This window comes from Moschus berezovskii, chromosome 21 (genome assembly GCF_049115385.1).
Source record: "Moschus berezovskii isolate FMDL1 chromosome 21, NW_MosBer_1.0, whole genome shotgun sequence".
Classification (NCBI taxonomy): domain Eukaryota; kingdom Metazoa; phylum Chordata; class Mammalia; order Artiodactyla; family Moschidae; genus Moschus; species Moschus berezovskii.
In genome coordinates, this window is record NC_142480.1 from 47504763 (window position 1) to 47519864 (window position 15102).

General features: G+C 45.3%; 1 protein-coding gene across 2 annotated transcripts in view; it reads right to left on the reverse strand.

Annotated features, from left to right (window-relative positions):
• ALPK3 (alpha kinase 3) overlaps nt 1-15102 on the reverse strand; it is a 56345-nt gene that overhangs the window by 10254 nt on the left and 30989 nt on the right. For both annotated transcript variants that reach the window (XM_055417877.2, XM_088829604.1), the window contains 2 exons: nt 1169-3251; nt 305-452 (listed from right to left, as the gene is read on the reverse strand). In XM_055417877.2, coding sequence (XP_055273852.2) covers nt 305-452; nt 1169-3251 — 2231 coding nt within the window. The remainder of the gene's footprint in view (nt 1-304; nt 453-1168; nt 3252-15102) is intronic.

The window sequence follows — 15102 nt, forward strand, 5'->3', positions numbered from 1 at the left end:
CCTCAGACCCCACTGTCAGAGGCTGCTGTGGGCACAGGCTCCAGGAGCTCTGGGCAGAGCCAGGCCTGCATCACACAGTCCAGGTTTGCAATCCTGACCCTCACTGGCTGTGGGACTCTGGGCAAATGACTTAATATCTCTGAGCCTCAATGTTCTCTTTACAGTGGGAGTACTAGAGTCTCCCTTACAGGGCTACTGTGAGGATTAACTGAGAGGGTGGATCCAAACTTGGGATGATGCCCCCACAGGATCACTGCTGCCATGTCTTAGGGGGCCAGGTGGGGGTGGCACCCAGCTGGCTTACCTCCTGCCCACCTCGCCCACTGGGCGCTGATCCTTGGCCCACGTCAGGACTGAGTCACTGAGAACATTGAAGAACTGGCACCAGAGCTTCAGGCTGCCGGAGGCGTCAGGAAACTGCTCCACCCGAATCTTCCGAATCACCTGTGGGGCTGGGAGCAAGGGCACAGTGGGAAGGAGTAAGCCCCCTCCCCGATGTCCTGTGCCCTCTCTGGCCTTGCCCCCACTTCCCTGGGTGTCCTTGGTGCACAGGCTGAGAGAAAACAGGATTCAAGTCTCCACACACACCCACACTTCACCCGCCCCCGCCACATCTGTGTCTCTGAGGCCTCTGCCCTGACTTCAGAGCACACAGCTTTGCTAGAAAGAACCCAGCTGTGCGCCCCCACTCCAGGCCAGGCAGAGCCTCACAGCTGAGGCCAAAGACAGCAGTCAAGAGAGGACATTCAGCCTGCAGCTTGGGTTCCTAAGCCTAGGACCCTGCATTTGAGTCCTGTCTGCACCACTCTGTACTCGTGGGACGAGTCTGAAAAGGGGATGATGGTGGTGACGACCACGATGATGATGCTAGAGCTAGGATGCTAAAGAAGCCGGGCCCGGGCCGAGCCCGTGATTTATCCTATCCCACTGGACCTCATAACGCTGGTCCTATTATCAGCTCCAAGCCACAGAACCAGGACAAAAACTAAGCTTTCTGATTCTACAGCCTATGGGATTATTACACGGGAATGCCTTTACAGAGGTGCACCAGGTCTCCAGCAGGCAGGTAACCCAGCAGCATCCTCTGCCTTTACAGAGGTGCACCAGGTCTCCAGCAGGCAGGTAACCCAGCAGCATCCTCTCCTGGGAGGCCATACCCAGTACTCACCTTTCAGCAGGTCTTTGGCCTTCCTGGACTTAGCCGGAGCATCCTGATTGCCTTCCTCCAGGGCCAGTTCAGCATCTAGACTGCTGGCTTTGGGGCTGGGGGCTGGGTCTCCTGCTGCCGACTCCTCCTCTGCCCGTGGCACCTCCAGCATGCCTGCCTTTCTGCCTTGAGTCGGGGAGCGTCTCTCCCGCCCAGGAGTCCCTGGGGACCCAGGTGCAAGGGCCTTCCTGGGGCCCCTGGGGGAGACCGAGGGGCTCTCCCTTTCTTCGTGCTTGGCAGCCTCTCCATCTCCCGCAGCTTTTACCTTTGGGAGAAATCTCTTCCTCCGGGCCCCCAGAGCCAGCTCCTCGGGCGTCGCCGCAGGGAGCACCTCCCCCGGGGCCTCCTCCTCTGGGGAGGGCTCCTGGGCGCTGCTCTCTGTTGACAGCAGGCCCTGCCCAGGGGCTGCCTGCCCACCACCCTCCTCCCTAAGCAGCCCACCCATGCTGCTTTCCCGGGAGGCCTCCAGGAGACCAGGCCCCTCAAGGGGAAGCTCTCCCTCATCCTCACTGGATCCTCCTGAGGCCAGCCCAGGGCCCTCCTCCTCACCAACCACAATGGCGGGGACCGAGAGGGGGCTGGGGCCTGGGCGCCGGGCAGCAGCCAGGGCCTGCCGGCCAGCCTCCACCTCACGGTCCAGGAGGCCGGTGAGGCGGCGGGAGGTGCAGGGGCTCAGCAGGAGGGTCTGTGCACTCTGCACCAGGTGGTTGTTTTCCACGCGCTCCAGGATGCGCCGTGACGTTCGGGGACTCAGTCCGGCCACTTCTACAGTGGGGGCCAGGGTGGGCAGGGGCGCCGGACCTGCAGCAGCAGCTTCCCCCTGAGACTCCAGGCCCCCTCCACTTGTTTCTGAGCTGGACAGCTTTAGCAGCAGAAGCAAGTAGTTCTTCAGGGAGTCTATGAGGCCAGGATCACAGGTCCGGGGACCTGAAGTCCTCCCATCCACATCTGGCACCTTGGCGCAGGCCCCCTCACTGTTTGCCACTACGGTTTCTGGAGGGGGACTCTGGCTGGGTGTCCCTGGCCCCAGGTGCAGTGAGGGAGCAGAGCTCAGCAAGGTCTTGTCTTCAGAGGGCGGGAAAGCAGCTGCACTCCTGGGCTGAAAAGCTGGGATGCTGGGCAGCCCCCCCTGGGAATGACGAGTCAGGCCAGCCTCAGGAGGAGAGGGCAGAGGGCGCCCCTCGGGGCCTAAGCCCCCTGGAGGATGGCCACCCAGAGCTGCAGGTGGCACTCTTTCCAGCTCTTCCTCCCTTGGACCCTGGAACAGGCCCTCCCTTGGTTTGTCCCTCCCTGGAGCGGACCACTCCAGCCCTCCAGAGCGCTCTCCTCCCACCTGCTCCAAACAGACCTCAGGAGGCAATTGTGCCCTGGGAGTGAGGTCCCTCGCCATGGGACCCAGCACAGCTTCCTCCCGGTTCCCAGAGGCTGGTCCTGGTGTCTCGTCAGATGTGAGCATACAACCCGGTTTGTCTGGGACAGAGAACTCTTCCTGGCTCTGTCCAAAGCCTTCAATAACCTGAGGAGACCTAGGATCCTCTGAAGGTGGGCGTTTGGGGGCTCTGGAGTGTGGGCTGAGACTGGTCATGGACGACTTCTCTGAATGACCTTTCATGGTTGAGGGAGTGCTCCCCTCTGACTGTGTCCCCTTGTCTTGCTGCATCCATCCGTCTTCCTGGGTCCTCTCTTCTGCCTGCGTCCCCACCCTTCCTTGTGCCATGACATCCTCCTGGGAATTACGGTCAGACTCTGACCTCTCACTTTCTTGCATCACAACATCCACTTGTGTCATCCTATCTGCCTGTGTCCGCTGGGAGGCTTCTGTTTGGTCTCCCTGTGTCCTCCCATCCACTTGCATCTTCCTGTCTACCTCTGTATTCTTTTCGCCTCCTGTTTTCTGGTCTGCAGACATTCTCCTGTCCTCCTGGGTTTCTGCATCCATGGGCTCAATGATGCCCTGACTTCTAGAGGTGCTGTGACCAGCAGAGACTGGATCGGAGCTGCTGCTGGCCGATGCAGGAGCCATGGTTGCCTGGGACTCCTGGACCTGGGAACACATGGACAAAAGCAAGAACTTAACTACAGGTGCCTTAGGCTCTCTTTCCAATCTGACGTCCCAGTCTCCTCGGGCCTTAACTACAACTGCTGTGATGGAAATCTGGCCACCTGGTTTCTCAGGCCTGTTAGGGGTGACAAAGTCCTATGCCCATCCACCAAACCCCTGAACCCAGAATCCAGATAAAGTAATATCCAGAATCCAGGTCTAGCTCTGGGCCTTCCCACCTCTCCCTGAAGAAATCCTGCCTTTCCTGATGGACTCTGCTCAAGTACTACCCCTCCCCTCACTCCCACCATTTGGAGGGGAGTGTCCTCTCTCAGGGCTTCTGAGCAATCAACCTTTCCCTCTCCTGTGGCACCACTGCTCTGGAGAGAATGATGGGTGAGGTGGGAGAGTACTGAAGGGTCTCCTTGACAGCATCGGGGGTAACATCAACATTAATGTTGCTGCTGCTGCTGCTAAGTCACATCAGTTGTGTCCAACTCTGTGCAACCCCATAGACGGCAGCCCACCAGGCTCCTCTGTCCCTGGGATTCTCCAGGCAAGAACACTGGAGTGGGTTGCCATTTCCTTCTCCAATGCATGAAAGTTAAAAGTGAAAGTGAAGTCGCTCAGTCATGTCTGACTCTCAGTGACCCCATGGACTGTAGCCTACCAGGCTTCTCCGTCCATGGGATTTCCCAGGCAAGAGTACTGGAGTGGGGTGCCATTGCCTTCTCCGCCATTAATGCTGAGTGAGCGGCAATTATATAATGCTAGACATAGAAGGTTAAAGTCATTGTGAATGACAGGTATGCCAGGAGATCCATGATATGTTACAATGTTACCGCTCTGAACACCCATTATTTGTAAAACATTATGCTAGGCCCCCATTTATTATATAGGTATTACCTCATTCCTCACAACAATATGAAATAGTTATAAGAATTATCTCTTTTTTAGAGATAACACTGATGGTCAAAGAAGAAATGTGGTTTGTCCATTATCAGATAGTAAACAGTAGAGTTTATAAGCCAGGTGTGTCTAACATCAAATTGCAAGTTCTTTGCTTTTATACTATAATGTCACACATTTAAATATAATTAAAGGACCTCCTATCTAAACACAGTGGTCTAAACAGTAATTTACTTCTTCCCTCTTCAGTTCAGTTCAGTTGCTCAGTTGTGTCCGACTCTTTGCGACTCAAAACCAACTAAGTAAACAAAAAATAAAGCAAATTCCATTGTTAGTGGAACTGGAGGCTGATAAAACCTATAGTCTCAAAAAAGTATGGGGAGATGAGGACTGCCAAAAGCACACAGATCAAATTGACTGTAGGATTGTGGAAGACTGGGTGGAAATCCAGCAGAAGACATATAAGAGAAATGTCCAAAGGAGTCAGGGAAAGAAAAGTGGAACAGCCTACTGGAGGCAGATCTCAAAAAACATCAACAAAAACCACTCCTAAAGAAACCTCCTGAAAGTTGCTAAGAAAATTGTTTTTGAATATGCAAGGGCTTAAGGATAAGTGTTCCCAGGGCCCTGGAGGAAATCACTGGAGAACAAACTTTAGTCAACCAAAAAATGATTGGGAAACCACAGCAAAACAACTGATGGTGAACAGTGAATATGCAGTTAACCCTCTGGTTAATCAAGACTAAAACCAAAAAAGTTTAGAGTGGCAGATCAGAATGTCAATGCTTATGCCCTGACAATGCAGAAAAGATACAACTAGCATAGAAGGGGAAGGAGCAAGATGAGTGGTGTGAGTGCCTTAATTGTATCACTTATACAAGCTAGGACTCAGAGGCATGATTTAAAGCTGAAAACCCAGGTTATAGAAATATAGGATATTTATATATATAAAGATAGCCACTTAGAAATACAACTTTGGGCTAATAGGAGAGAGAAAATGAAAGGGAAAAAAAGATAGGGAAGAAGTGGAAACACCACTCATAAGAAAGAAAAAGACATTAATTAAATGTAAAACTATAGACATTATATAGAATTTAAATTATACATTATTACATACAAATATTTCCAAGTATCAGAAGAACCACACACAAAACCATAGCTAGAGGGAAGCTGCTGTATATAGCACAGGGAGCTCAGCTTGGTGCTCCATGATGACCTAGAGGGGAGGGATCAGGGAGGGGGAAGAGGGGCTCAGGAGGGAGGAGATATATGTATAACTATAGCTGACTCACGATGTTGTGCAGCAGAAACTAACACAACATTGTAAAGCAGTTATATTCCAATTAAAAAAAGAGCAAAGAGACTATATAATGAAAGACTTTATACATAAACTAAAGTCTAGAATTTAAAGCTACTTTACTGAATATGGAATGCTGTCCCTGGTGGCTCAGACAGTAAAGAATCTGCAATGCAGAAGACCTGGGTTCGATTTTTGGGTTGAAAAGATCCCCTGGAGAAAGGAATGGCAACCCACTCCAGTATTCTTGCCAGGGAAATCCCAAGGACAGGGGAGCCTGGCAGGCTACAATCCATGAAGTCGCAAAGAGTTGGACGCTTTTCAAGTGATCAACTAACACTTTTACTTTCATGGGATGCTGAATGAACAGTATGAATTTAAAAAAAAACAGAGTTTAGAGAATACTCAGTTCAGTCGCTCAGTCATGTCCAACTCTTTGGGACCCCATGAATCACAGCACGCCAGGCTTCCCTGTCCATCACCAACTCCCGGAGTTCACTCAAACTCATGTCCATCGAGTCGGTGATGCCATCCAGCCATCTCATTCTCTGTCGTCCCCTTCTCCTCCCTCCCCCAATCCCTCCCAGCATCAGAGTCTTTTCCAGTGAGTCAACTCGTCGCATGAGGTGGCCAAAGTATTGGAGTTTCAGCTTTAGCATCGGTCCTTCCAATGAACACCCAGGACTGATCTCCTTTAGAATGGACTGGTTGGATCTCCTTGCAGTCCAAGGGACTCTCAAGAGTCTTCTCCAACACCACAGTTTAAAAGCATCAATTCTTTGGCGATCAGCTTTCTTCACAGTCCAACCCTCACATCCATACATGACCACTGGAAAAACCATAGCCTTGACTAGACGGACCTTTGTTGGCAAAGTAATGTCTCTGCTTTTTAATACGCTATCTAGGTTGGTCATAACTTTCCTTTCAAGGAGTAAGCGTCTTTTAATATCATGGCTGCAATCAGCATCCACAGTGATTTTGGAGCCCAAAAAATAAAGTCTGACACTGTTTCCACTGTTTCCCCATCTATTTCCCACGGGAGCCATCAAATATTAAGTCCAACTGAAGAATGTTAGTATCTTTTTACTTCTGATATTCTAGGATTAGGAAATATTAATATGGACATGAGAGCTTTAAATTTACAAAGGAAATGCTGACTTTGCACACATGGCTCACGTGAACAGAACTTTTTATTTTTTTGGCCTTGCCTTGTGGCATGTGAGAACTTAGTTTCTGGACTAAGGATCGAACCTGCACCCGTTGCAGTGGAAGCAGTGTCTTAACCACTGGACCGCCAGGGAAGTTCCATGAATGGAACTGCTAATTAAAGCTATCTTCACTCCCCCTCACCCCTAAACTGATCAGTCCTATAGAACCTACAACTTCACTACCTCAATATCCATTCCCTTCTGTCTCCACAGCCAAGAGCCTAATCTAAGCTGCCAACAATTCTGTCTTGCCTAAGCCTCCTAATTGGTGTCTCTGACTCTAGTCTTTGCCTCTGCAAATTTGCAGCCCAGCTGATCTTTCCAAAATATAAATCTGATTGTGACACTCCCCTGCTTAAAAGCCTCTCAGTGATGATAAGTCATCATCACTTATCATCACTTACAGGTTAAAGCCTAAAAGCCCCAACCTAATACAGCAAGAATTTGAAGAATACTCTCTGCCTGCCAGGGTGTGAGGAAACAGGCATCATCACAGCCTTCACGGAGAGCAATCTGGCTTTACCTACTTAAACTGAAAATACACTCTTTGACCCCAAAATCCCATTCCTAAGAGTTTATAGAAATACTTCCATGTTCAAATGGACATACATACAGGGATATTTGTTGCAGTATAGTTTACAATAGCAAAAGACTAGGTATGATGCTGGGAAAGAATGAAGGAAGAGGAGAAGGCGACGAGAGAGGCTGAGATGGTTGGATGGCATAACTGATTCAATGGACATGAGCTTCAGCAAGCTCCGGGAAATGGTGAAGGACAGGGAAGCCTGACGTGCTGCAGTCCTGACTGAACAACTACAAAAACAGCAAGAAATGATCTAACTTACCTCCATATGGGATTAACTCAATGAATTCTGGTACACCCACATCCCAAATAAGTAAAATAAATATCCAAATAAAAAAGCAAGGTATTGGGACGGAAAATATCATACATCACCCGTGTGTGGGAAATACAGACACATATACTTGTAAATGCACAGAAAACAGATCTAGAAGGATGCCCAGCATACCAGTTACAGGAACTGACTTCAGGAAGAGGAATGGGATGGGGGCAGTAGAGAAAGGGTGAAGTTTAATATAAATACTTCTCATAATTTACGAAGTTTATACCATGTGCCAATGACACATATTCCACAAAAGCTAATGAAGAATGAAAATGAATAAGTAAACAGGCCCTTGTGTGATCAGTGAGGCCTTTCAGCAGGAGAGCCAGGTCTGTCTCTCCAGGCTCATCTCTTGGGTTCCTCCATCCTATAGCACTGACACCATACTGACTTCTGTGCTATTTTATAACCACTTTGTTTCTTTTCTGCTGGACATTCTCAATCTTCTCATTGCTCACCTGTAGGACACCTTTTCCCTAAAGACTTCCCTCAAGTTTCTTCTCTTCTCTGAAGACTTCTGAGTTCCCTTGTGCTGTGCTGTGCTTAGTCGCTCGGTTGTGTCTGACTCCTTGCGACCCCATGGACTGTAGCCCACCAGGCTCCTCTGTCCATGGGGATTCCCCAGGCAAGAACATTGGAGTGGGTTGCCATGCCCTCCTCCAGGTGATCTTCCAACCCAGGGGTTGAACCCAGGTCTCCCACAGTGCAGGCAGATTCTTTACCATCTGAGCTACCAGGGAAGCCCAAGAATACTGGAGAGGGTAGCCTATCCCTTCTCCAGGGACCTTCCTGACCCAGGAATCAGACCAGGGTCTCCTGCATTGTAGGCGGATTCTTTACCAGCTGAGCTACCAGGGAAGCCCTTGAGCTCCCTTCTCCATCCCTAAAAATTTAAGTGGCTTCCTGTCCGATGTACCCACGGCAAATGTACCTAATTCTATCATTATACCCTCATTCTCTGTGGCAGTTATTTGTTTCATGCACGTTTCATCTGCTAATCTTTGAACTCCTCCCTTACGAAGAGGGCCCAGCTCAGGTCCAGGGTTAGATTTGGTACACAATAACTATAAAGGTTGATGTCTCTAAACACTACGGTGTGTGTGTGTCTGCATCTGGAACTGGGTAGAGATCTGAGGAGGAATGCCATGTACTTCTTAAAAATAAAACTTGTGTGAGCTGGGGTGAAACTAGCTGGTTCTCTGGGAGCTTTTTCATTATGAAGAACATTAGCAGTTTTAATTTGCTATCTTGTCTTTCTGTCTTCCCTGTAAATTCTCAAAGATTAAGGAACCAGTTTGATTTACCTTTGCAATGTTCATAGGCCAAGGCACATAGGAGGTTCACAAAAATGAACCAGTGAATGACAAATACTATGGCTTGTCACCCTCTGAGAGGGCATGACCCTGGAGCACTGGTTTTGGGAAGCAGGATTCAAAGCCAAGGGCTTAACAGGGATGAAGCTGGGCAGTGTCAAGGACCTGGAATCTATTTCTTGATGAAACCCAGACCCAGGACTCATATTGAGGCTTCGTCATCTTTAAATCTTTGATATAATTTCCTAGTGAAACCATGTGGCCCTAAAGATTTTAGGGGGAAGACTTAAAAATTACAAATTCAATTTCTTTAGCAGTCATAGGGTTCTTCAAATTATCCTATTTCATTTTTACATGAGTTTTGGTAGTTTCGGTTTGTTTTTTTTTTTAAGAATTATTCTATTTCATCCAAGTTGTTGAATTTGTGTGTGCATTTTTTTCATAATAGAACTTTATTATCCTTTTAATGCTTGCAGGGTCTCTGGTGATATCCCCTTTCATTCATTTCTTAAAAAGCTTCACTGAGGTATAATTGACAAAACAGTATGCATTTAATATATACAACTTGATGTTTTGATATACCTATATACTGTGAAATGATCACCACAATCAAGCTCCTCTTTCATTCTGAATACAGGTAATTTGTCTCATTTTTTTTCTCCTTGTGAGACTTTTTAGAGGTTTATCAACATTATCAATCTTCTCAAATAAGATTCTGGTTTATTTTTCCATAGTTTTGGTTTTCTATTTCATTGTTTTTTGCTCTTTTCATTACTATTTCCTTCCTTCTGATTGCTTTGGGTTAATTTTGTTCTTTCTTTTCTAGTTACTCAATATAAGAGCTCAGAGTTTTGACCTCAGACCTTTCGTGTTTCTAAAATAAATATTTAATGCTATAAATGTTCATCAGTACACTAATTTAGCAGCAGCAAAATTTTGAGATGTTGTATTTTCACTTTTATTCAGTTCAAAATATTTCCCAATTGATTGAAAGGTCTTCCTATTTGACCCATAAAAGTGTGATATTTAGTGTTTGAAGACTTTCCTATTATCTTTCCATCACTGATTTCAACTTTTATTTCATTTTTGTCAGAGAACATGTTTGTACGATTTCAATCATTTTATATTTGTTAACGCTTATGACCCATCCATATATGATCTATTATAGTGAAGGTCTTATATGTACCTGAAACTAGTAAGTATTCTGCTGTTGTTACACAGAGTATTCTATATGGCTATTAGATCCAGTTGGTTGATAAGGCTATTCAACTCTACTCTTTAAAAAAAAATTATTTATGTTGTGCTGGGTCTTCATTGTTGCTCCTGGGTTTTCTCTAGTTTAGGAAAGTGGGGGCTACTTTTCATTGAGGTGCATGGGCTTCTCACTGTGGTTTCTTCTCTTGTGGAGTACAGGCTCTAGGCACATGGGCTTCAGTAGTTGTAGCGGACGGGCTTAGTTGCTCCATGGCATATGAAATCTTCCCGGACCAGGGACTGAACCTGTGTCCCCTGCACTGGCAGGTAGATTCTTAACCACTGTACCACCAGGGAAGTCCCCTGGTTCTTTTTTATTCTTACTATTTGCTAGTTCAATTGATTATTGAGAGGAGTTTTTAAATATAGTCTCCAATTATAATTGTCGATTTGTCTGTTTCTCCTTTTAGCTCTACCAGCTTTTCTTCATGTATTTTGAAGCTCTGTTGTTAGGGGCAAACTCATTTTCATTTTCTTGAATTGACTCTTTTATCATTATGTAATGCATTATTTTTTCCTGGTAATTTTCTTTGCTCTGAAGTTGGCTTTGTCTGGGGGCTTCCCAGTGGTACAGTGGTAAAGAAGCAGCTGCCTGCCAATGCAGGAGAGGCAGAAGATGCAGGTTCAATCCCGGGTTGGGAAGATTCCCTAGAGGAGGGCATGGCAACTCACTATAGTATTCTTGCCTGGTGAATTCCAGGCAAGCAGGCACACACATGCTTTGTCTGATATTAATATATGAAAGTCAAAGTGTTAGCTAGTTGCTCAGTCGTGTCTGACTCTTTGCCATCCCATGGACTGTACTCCACCAGGCTCCTCTGTTCATGGAATTCTCCAGGCAAGAATACTGAAGTGGGTAGCCACACCCTTTACCAGAGGATCTTCCCAACCCAGGGATCCAAGCTGGGTCTCCCACATTTTAGGCAGATTCTTTATCATCTGAGCCATCAGTTCAGTTCAGTTCAGTCGCTCAGTCGTGTCCGACTCTCTGTGACTCCATGAATCACAGCACGCCAGGCCTCCCTGTCCATCACCAACTCCCGGAGTACACTCAAACTCATGTCCACAGAGTCGGTGATGGCATCCAGCCATCTCATTCTCCGTCGTCCCCTTCTCCTCCCGCCCCCAACCTTTCCCAGCATCAGAGTCTTTTCCAGTGAGTCAACTCGTCGCATGAGGTGGCCAAAGTATTGCAGTTTCAGCTTTAGCATCAGTCCCTCCAATGAACACCCAGGATTGATCTCCTTTAGAATGGACTGGTTGGATCTCCTTGCAGTATAAGGGACTCTCAAGAGTCTTCTCCAACACCACAGTTCAAAAGCATCGATTCTTCGGCGATCAGCTTTCTTCACAGTCCAACTCTCACATCCATACATGACCACGGGAAAAACCATTGCCTTGACTAGACGGACCTTGGTTGTCAAAGTAATGTCTCTGCTTTTTAATATACTATCAAGGTTGGTCATAACTTTCCTTCCAAGGAGCGTCTTTTAATTTCATGGCTGCAATCAGCATCTGCAGTGATTTTGGAGCCCAAAAAAATAAAGTCTGACACTGTTTCCAGTCCAAATTTCCATTGATTAGTGTTTGCATTATACATATTTTCTATTACTCTACTTTTAAATATATATATTTATTTATTTTGGCTATGCTGGGTCTTTGTTGCTGCCCTAGGGCTACTCTCTAGTTGCAGTGTGCAGGCTTCTCATCGTGGTGGCTTCTCTTGTTGTGGAGCACAGGCTCTAGTCATTGTGGGCTCAGTAGTTGTGGCTTCCGGGTTCTAGAGCAGCAGCACAATAGTTGTGGTGCACAGACTTTGTTGCTCCACAGCATGTGGGATCTTCCTAGACCAGGGATTGAACCCATCCCCTGCACTGGCATGACAGATTCTTTACCACTGAGCCACAAGGGAAGCCCTGTTATTTTTATCATTGGAATTGAAGTCAATTTCTTGTAAAAAACAGATTTGGGTAGGTGTTTTTGATCCAGGCTCAAAATTTATGTCTTTTACTTCATGTATTTAGATCACTTAACTTTAATATAATTATTTAGATGTTTAGACTTAAATATCGATTATTTTATTATTTGTTACTTCAGTTATTTCTTCCTGTTTCCCCTGTCCAGGTTTCTTGTAGATTATTTGACAATTCTTAGTATTCCACTTTAAATTTGTATGTTGTGATATTTACTATATTTCTTTGTATAGTATTTTAATTATTACTCTAGGGCTTACAATACATACACAGAACTTCCCACAGTCTCCTCAAAGTCAACACTTTACCATGGCAAGTGAAATGAAGCAATCTTACAACCACATAGGTCCCTTTACCCTCTCCCTCTTTATATATTAATATTACATTCACATACATTAAAAACTATCAACACTATAATTTTTTTGCCTTCAAACATATTTTAGAGAATTCAAGAGGAGAAAAATAATTATATTTACCCAGATATTTATAAGTTTCTTTCTGGTATGTCCCTTTTGTCTGAAAATTTTACTTTAGCAATTCTTTAAGAACAGGTCTGCTAGTGACGTAGTCTCTTAGTTTCCCTTTATCTTGGAATGTCTTTATTTCATCCTCAATGCTTAAAGATATGTTTGCTGAATATAGAATTATTGATTGAAAAGTCTTTTCTTTCAGCAGTTAAAAAATATTATTTTACTTCCTTTTTAATCTCCACTGTTTCTGATGAGAAATTGCAGTCATCTGAGTTACTGTTCCCCTATAAACAGTGCATCATTTTTTTTTCTACATTCAAGATTTTATTGTTTTTTTGTCCTTAGTTCTCAGCAATTTATTATGTGGGTGTTTCTTATTTGGGGTTTGCTGAACTTCTTGATCTGTAAGTTTGTGGGGTTTTGTTTTTATTTTTTTGCCAATTTTGGAAAGTTTTCAGCCATTATTTCTTCACATATTTTTTATGCACCACACTCTCTTCTTTCTGGGTATCCAAGGACATGAATTTTAGACATTTTGCTATTGTACCACAGATGCCTGAGGTTCTCTTCATGTCTTTTTCTCTCTCTTACTCAAATTGAATAATTTCGACTATTTTCAAAGTACACTATTTTCTATCGTCCTCATTTTTCTGTTGTGCCTAACCAGCAAGATATTTTATTTCAATTATTTTATTTTTTCAGTTCTAAAATTAATATTTAGTTCTTCACATCTTGTATTTCTTTGCCAAGACTTTCTATCTTTCAACTTATTTCCAGACTGTGTACCCTTACTTTTTGTTATTGCTTTAAAGTCAGATAATTCCAATATATCTGCCATCTTGACATTGTCATTCTTTAACTGCCTTTTCCCATGTAAGTTGAGATTTTCCTTACTTTCTCATATACCAAGTAATAATCATTATATCCTGGACATTTTGAATATTATGAGATTCTGGTTTCTTAAATAAATCCTATAGAGGAATCCTATAGAGGATGTTAATACTTTTGTCTCAGAAGACAATCTACTTGGTTGTGGTCAGGCTCCAAGTTCCATTCAACCTTCTGCGATTATAATTTCAATGGTAGTTCCATTTTCAAAATCTTTGCAGTGTTATTCAGATCTGTGCGTGTGCCACCCAGTGGCCAATCTGGGACTTGGATAATGGTTTCTTAGAGAAGGCAATGGCAAGCCACTCCAGTACTCTTGCTTAGAAAATCCCATGGACGGAGGAGCCTGGTAGGCTGCAGTCCATGGGGTCGCTACGAGTCAGACATGACCGAGTGACTTCACTTTCACTTTTCACTTTCACACATTGGAGAAGGAAATGGCAACCCACTCCAGTGTTCTTGCCTGGAGAATCCCAGGGATGGGGGAGCCTGGTGGGCTGCCGTCTGTGGGGTCACACAGAGTCGGACACGACTGAAGTGACTCAGCAGCAGCAGCAGCAGCAGTGGGTTTTTTTGGTTGCTCCCAGAGGCAAGTGGGATCTTAGTTCCCCGAACAGGGATTGAACCCATGCTCCCTCCACTGGAAGTGCAAAGTCTTAACCACTGAACCTTGAGGGAAGTCCCTCTTAGTTCTTCCTGATACAATGTTCAGAACCAGATCCATGCATGAATAGCTTGGAAATAAGCCCAGGAATTTATCAACAGCTTATGAAGTCACTTTCCCCAAACTTCCTCCCCATGATCTACCCTTTACTTCCTGAGTCCTTAGGATTACCTTTTCCACTCCTCTGTCCAGATACTTAGGCTTCACTTAGCCTTCTCTGTCGCATACTTTCATACATGAGCCCCTGTCCTGGGCCAAGGAAGAAATCCAGAAGAGAAAAACAACAACAGAAATTGATCCCACCCTCTTGGGACCACAGCTCCTCCAAACAGAAAGATTCTCCTCCATTCTCTTCCCTCTTCTATTTCTCAGGCCTGTCTTGAAGGCCTTTTCCTGAATCTCTCTCTATACTGGTGCTTACTTCTGAGTTTCTGACTGCATAGACTAGGCCAGGGAATAGTAGGAGATTTGACAGATTTTATCTTCTTGGGCTCCAAAATTACTGTGGACAATGACTACAGCCATGAAATTAAAAAACGCTTGCTCCTTGGGAGAAAAGCTATGATAAACCTAGAAAGAGTATTAAAAAGCAGAGAAATCACTTTGCCAACAAAGGTCTACACAGTCAAAGCTATGGTTTTTCCAGCAGTCATGTATGGGTGCAATAGCTGGACCATATAGAAGGCTGAGCACCAAAGAACTGATGCTTTCAAACTGTGGTGTTGGAGAAGACTCTTGAGAGTCCCTTGGACAGAAAGGGGATCAAACCAGTCAATCCTAAAGGAAATCAACACTGAATATTCATTGGAAAGATTGATGCTGAAGCTGAAGCTCCAACACTTTGGCACCTGATCTGAAGAGTTGACTCATTGGAAAAAAAAAAACCCTAATGCTGGGAAAGAGTGAAGGCAAAAGAAGAGGGCGGCAGAGGATGAGATGATTAGATAGTATCACTGACTCAATGGACATGAATTTG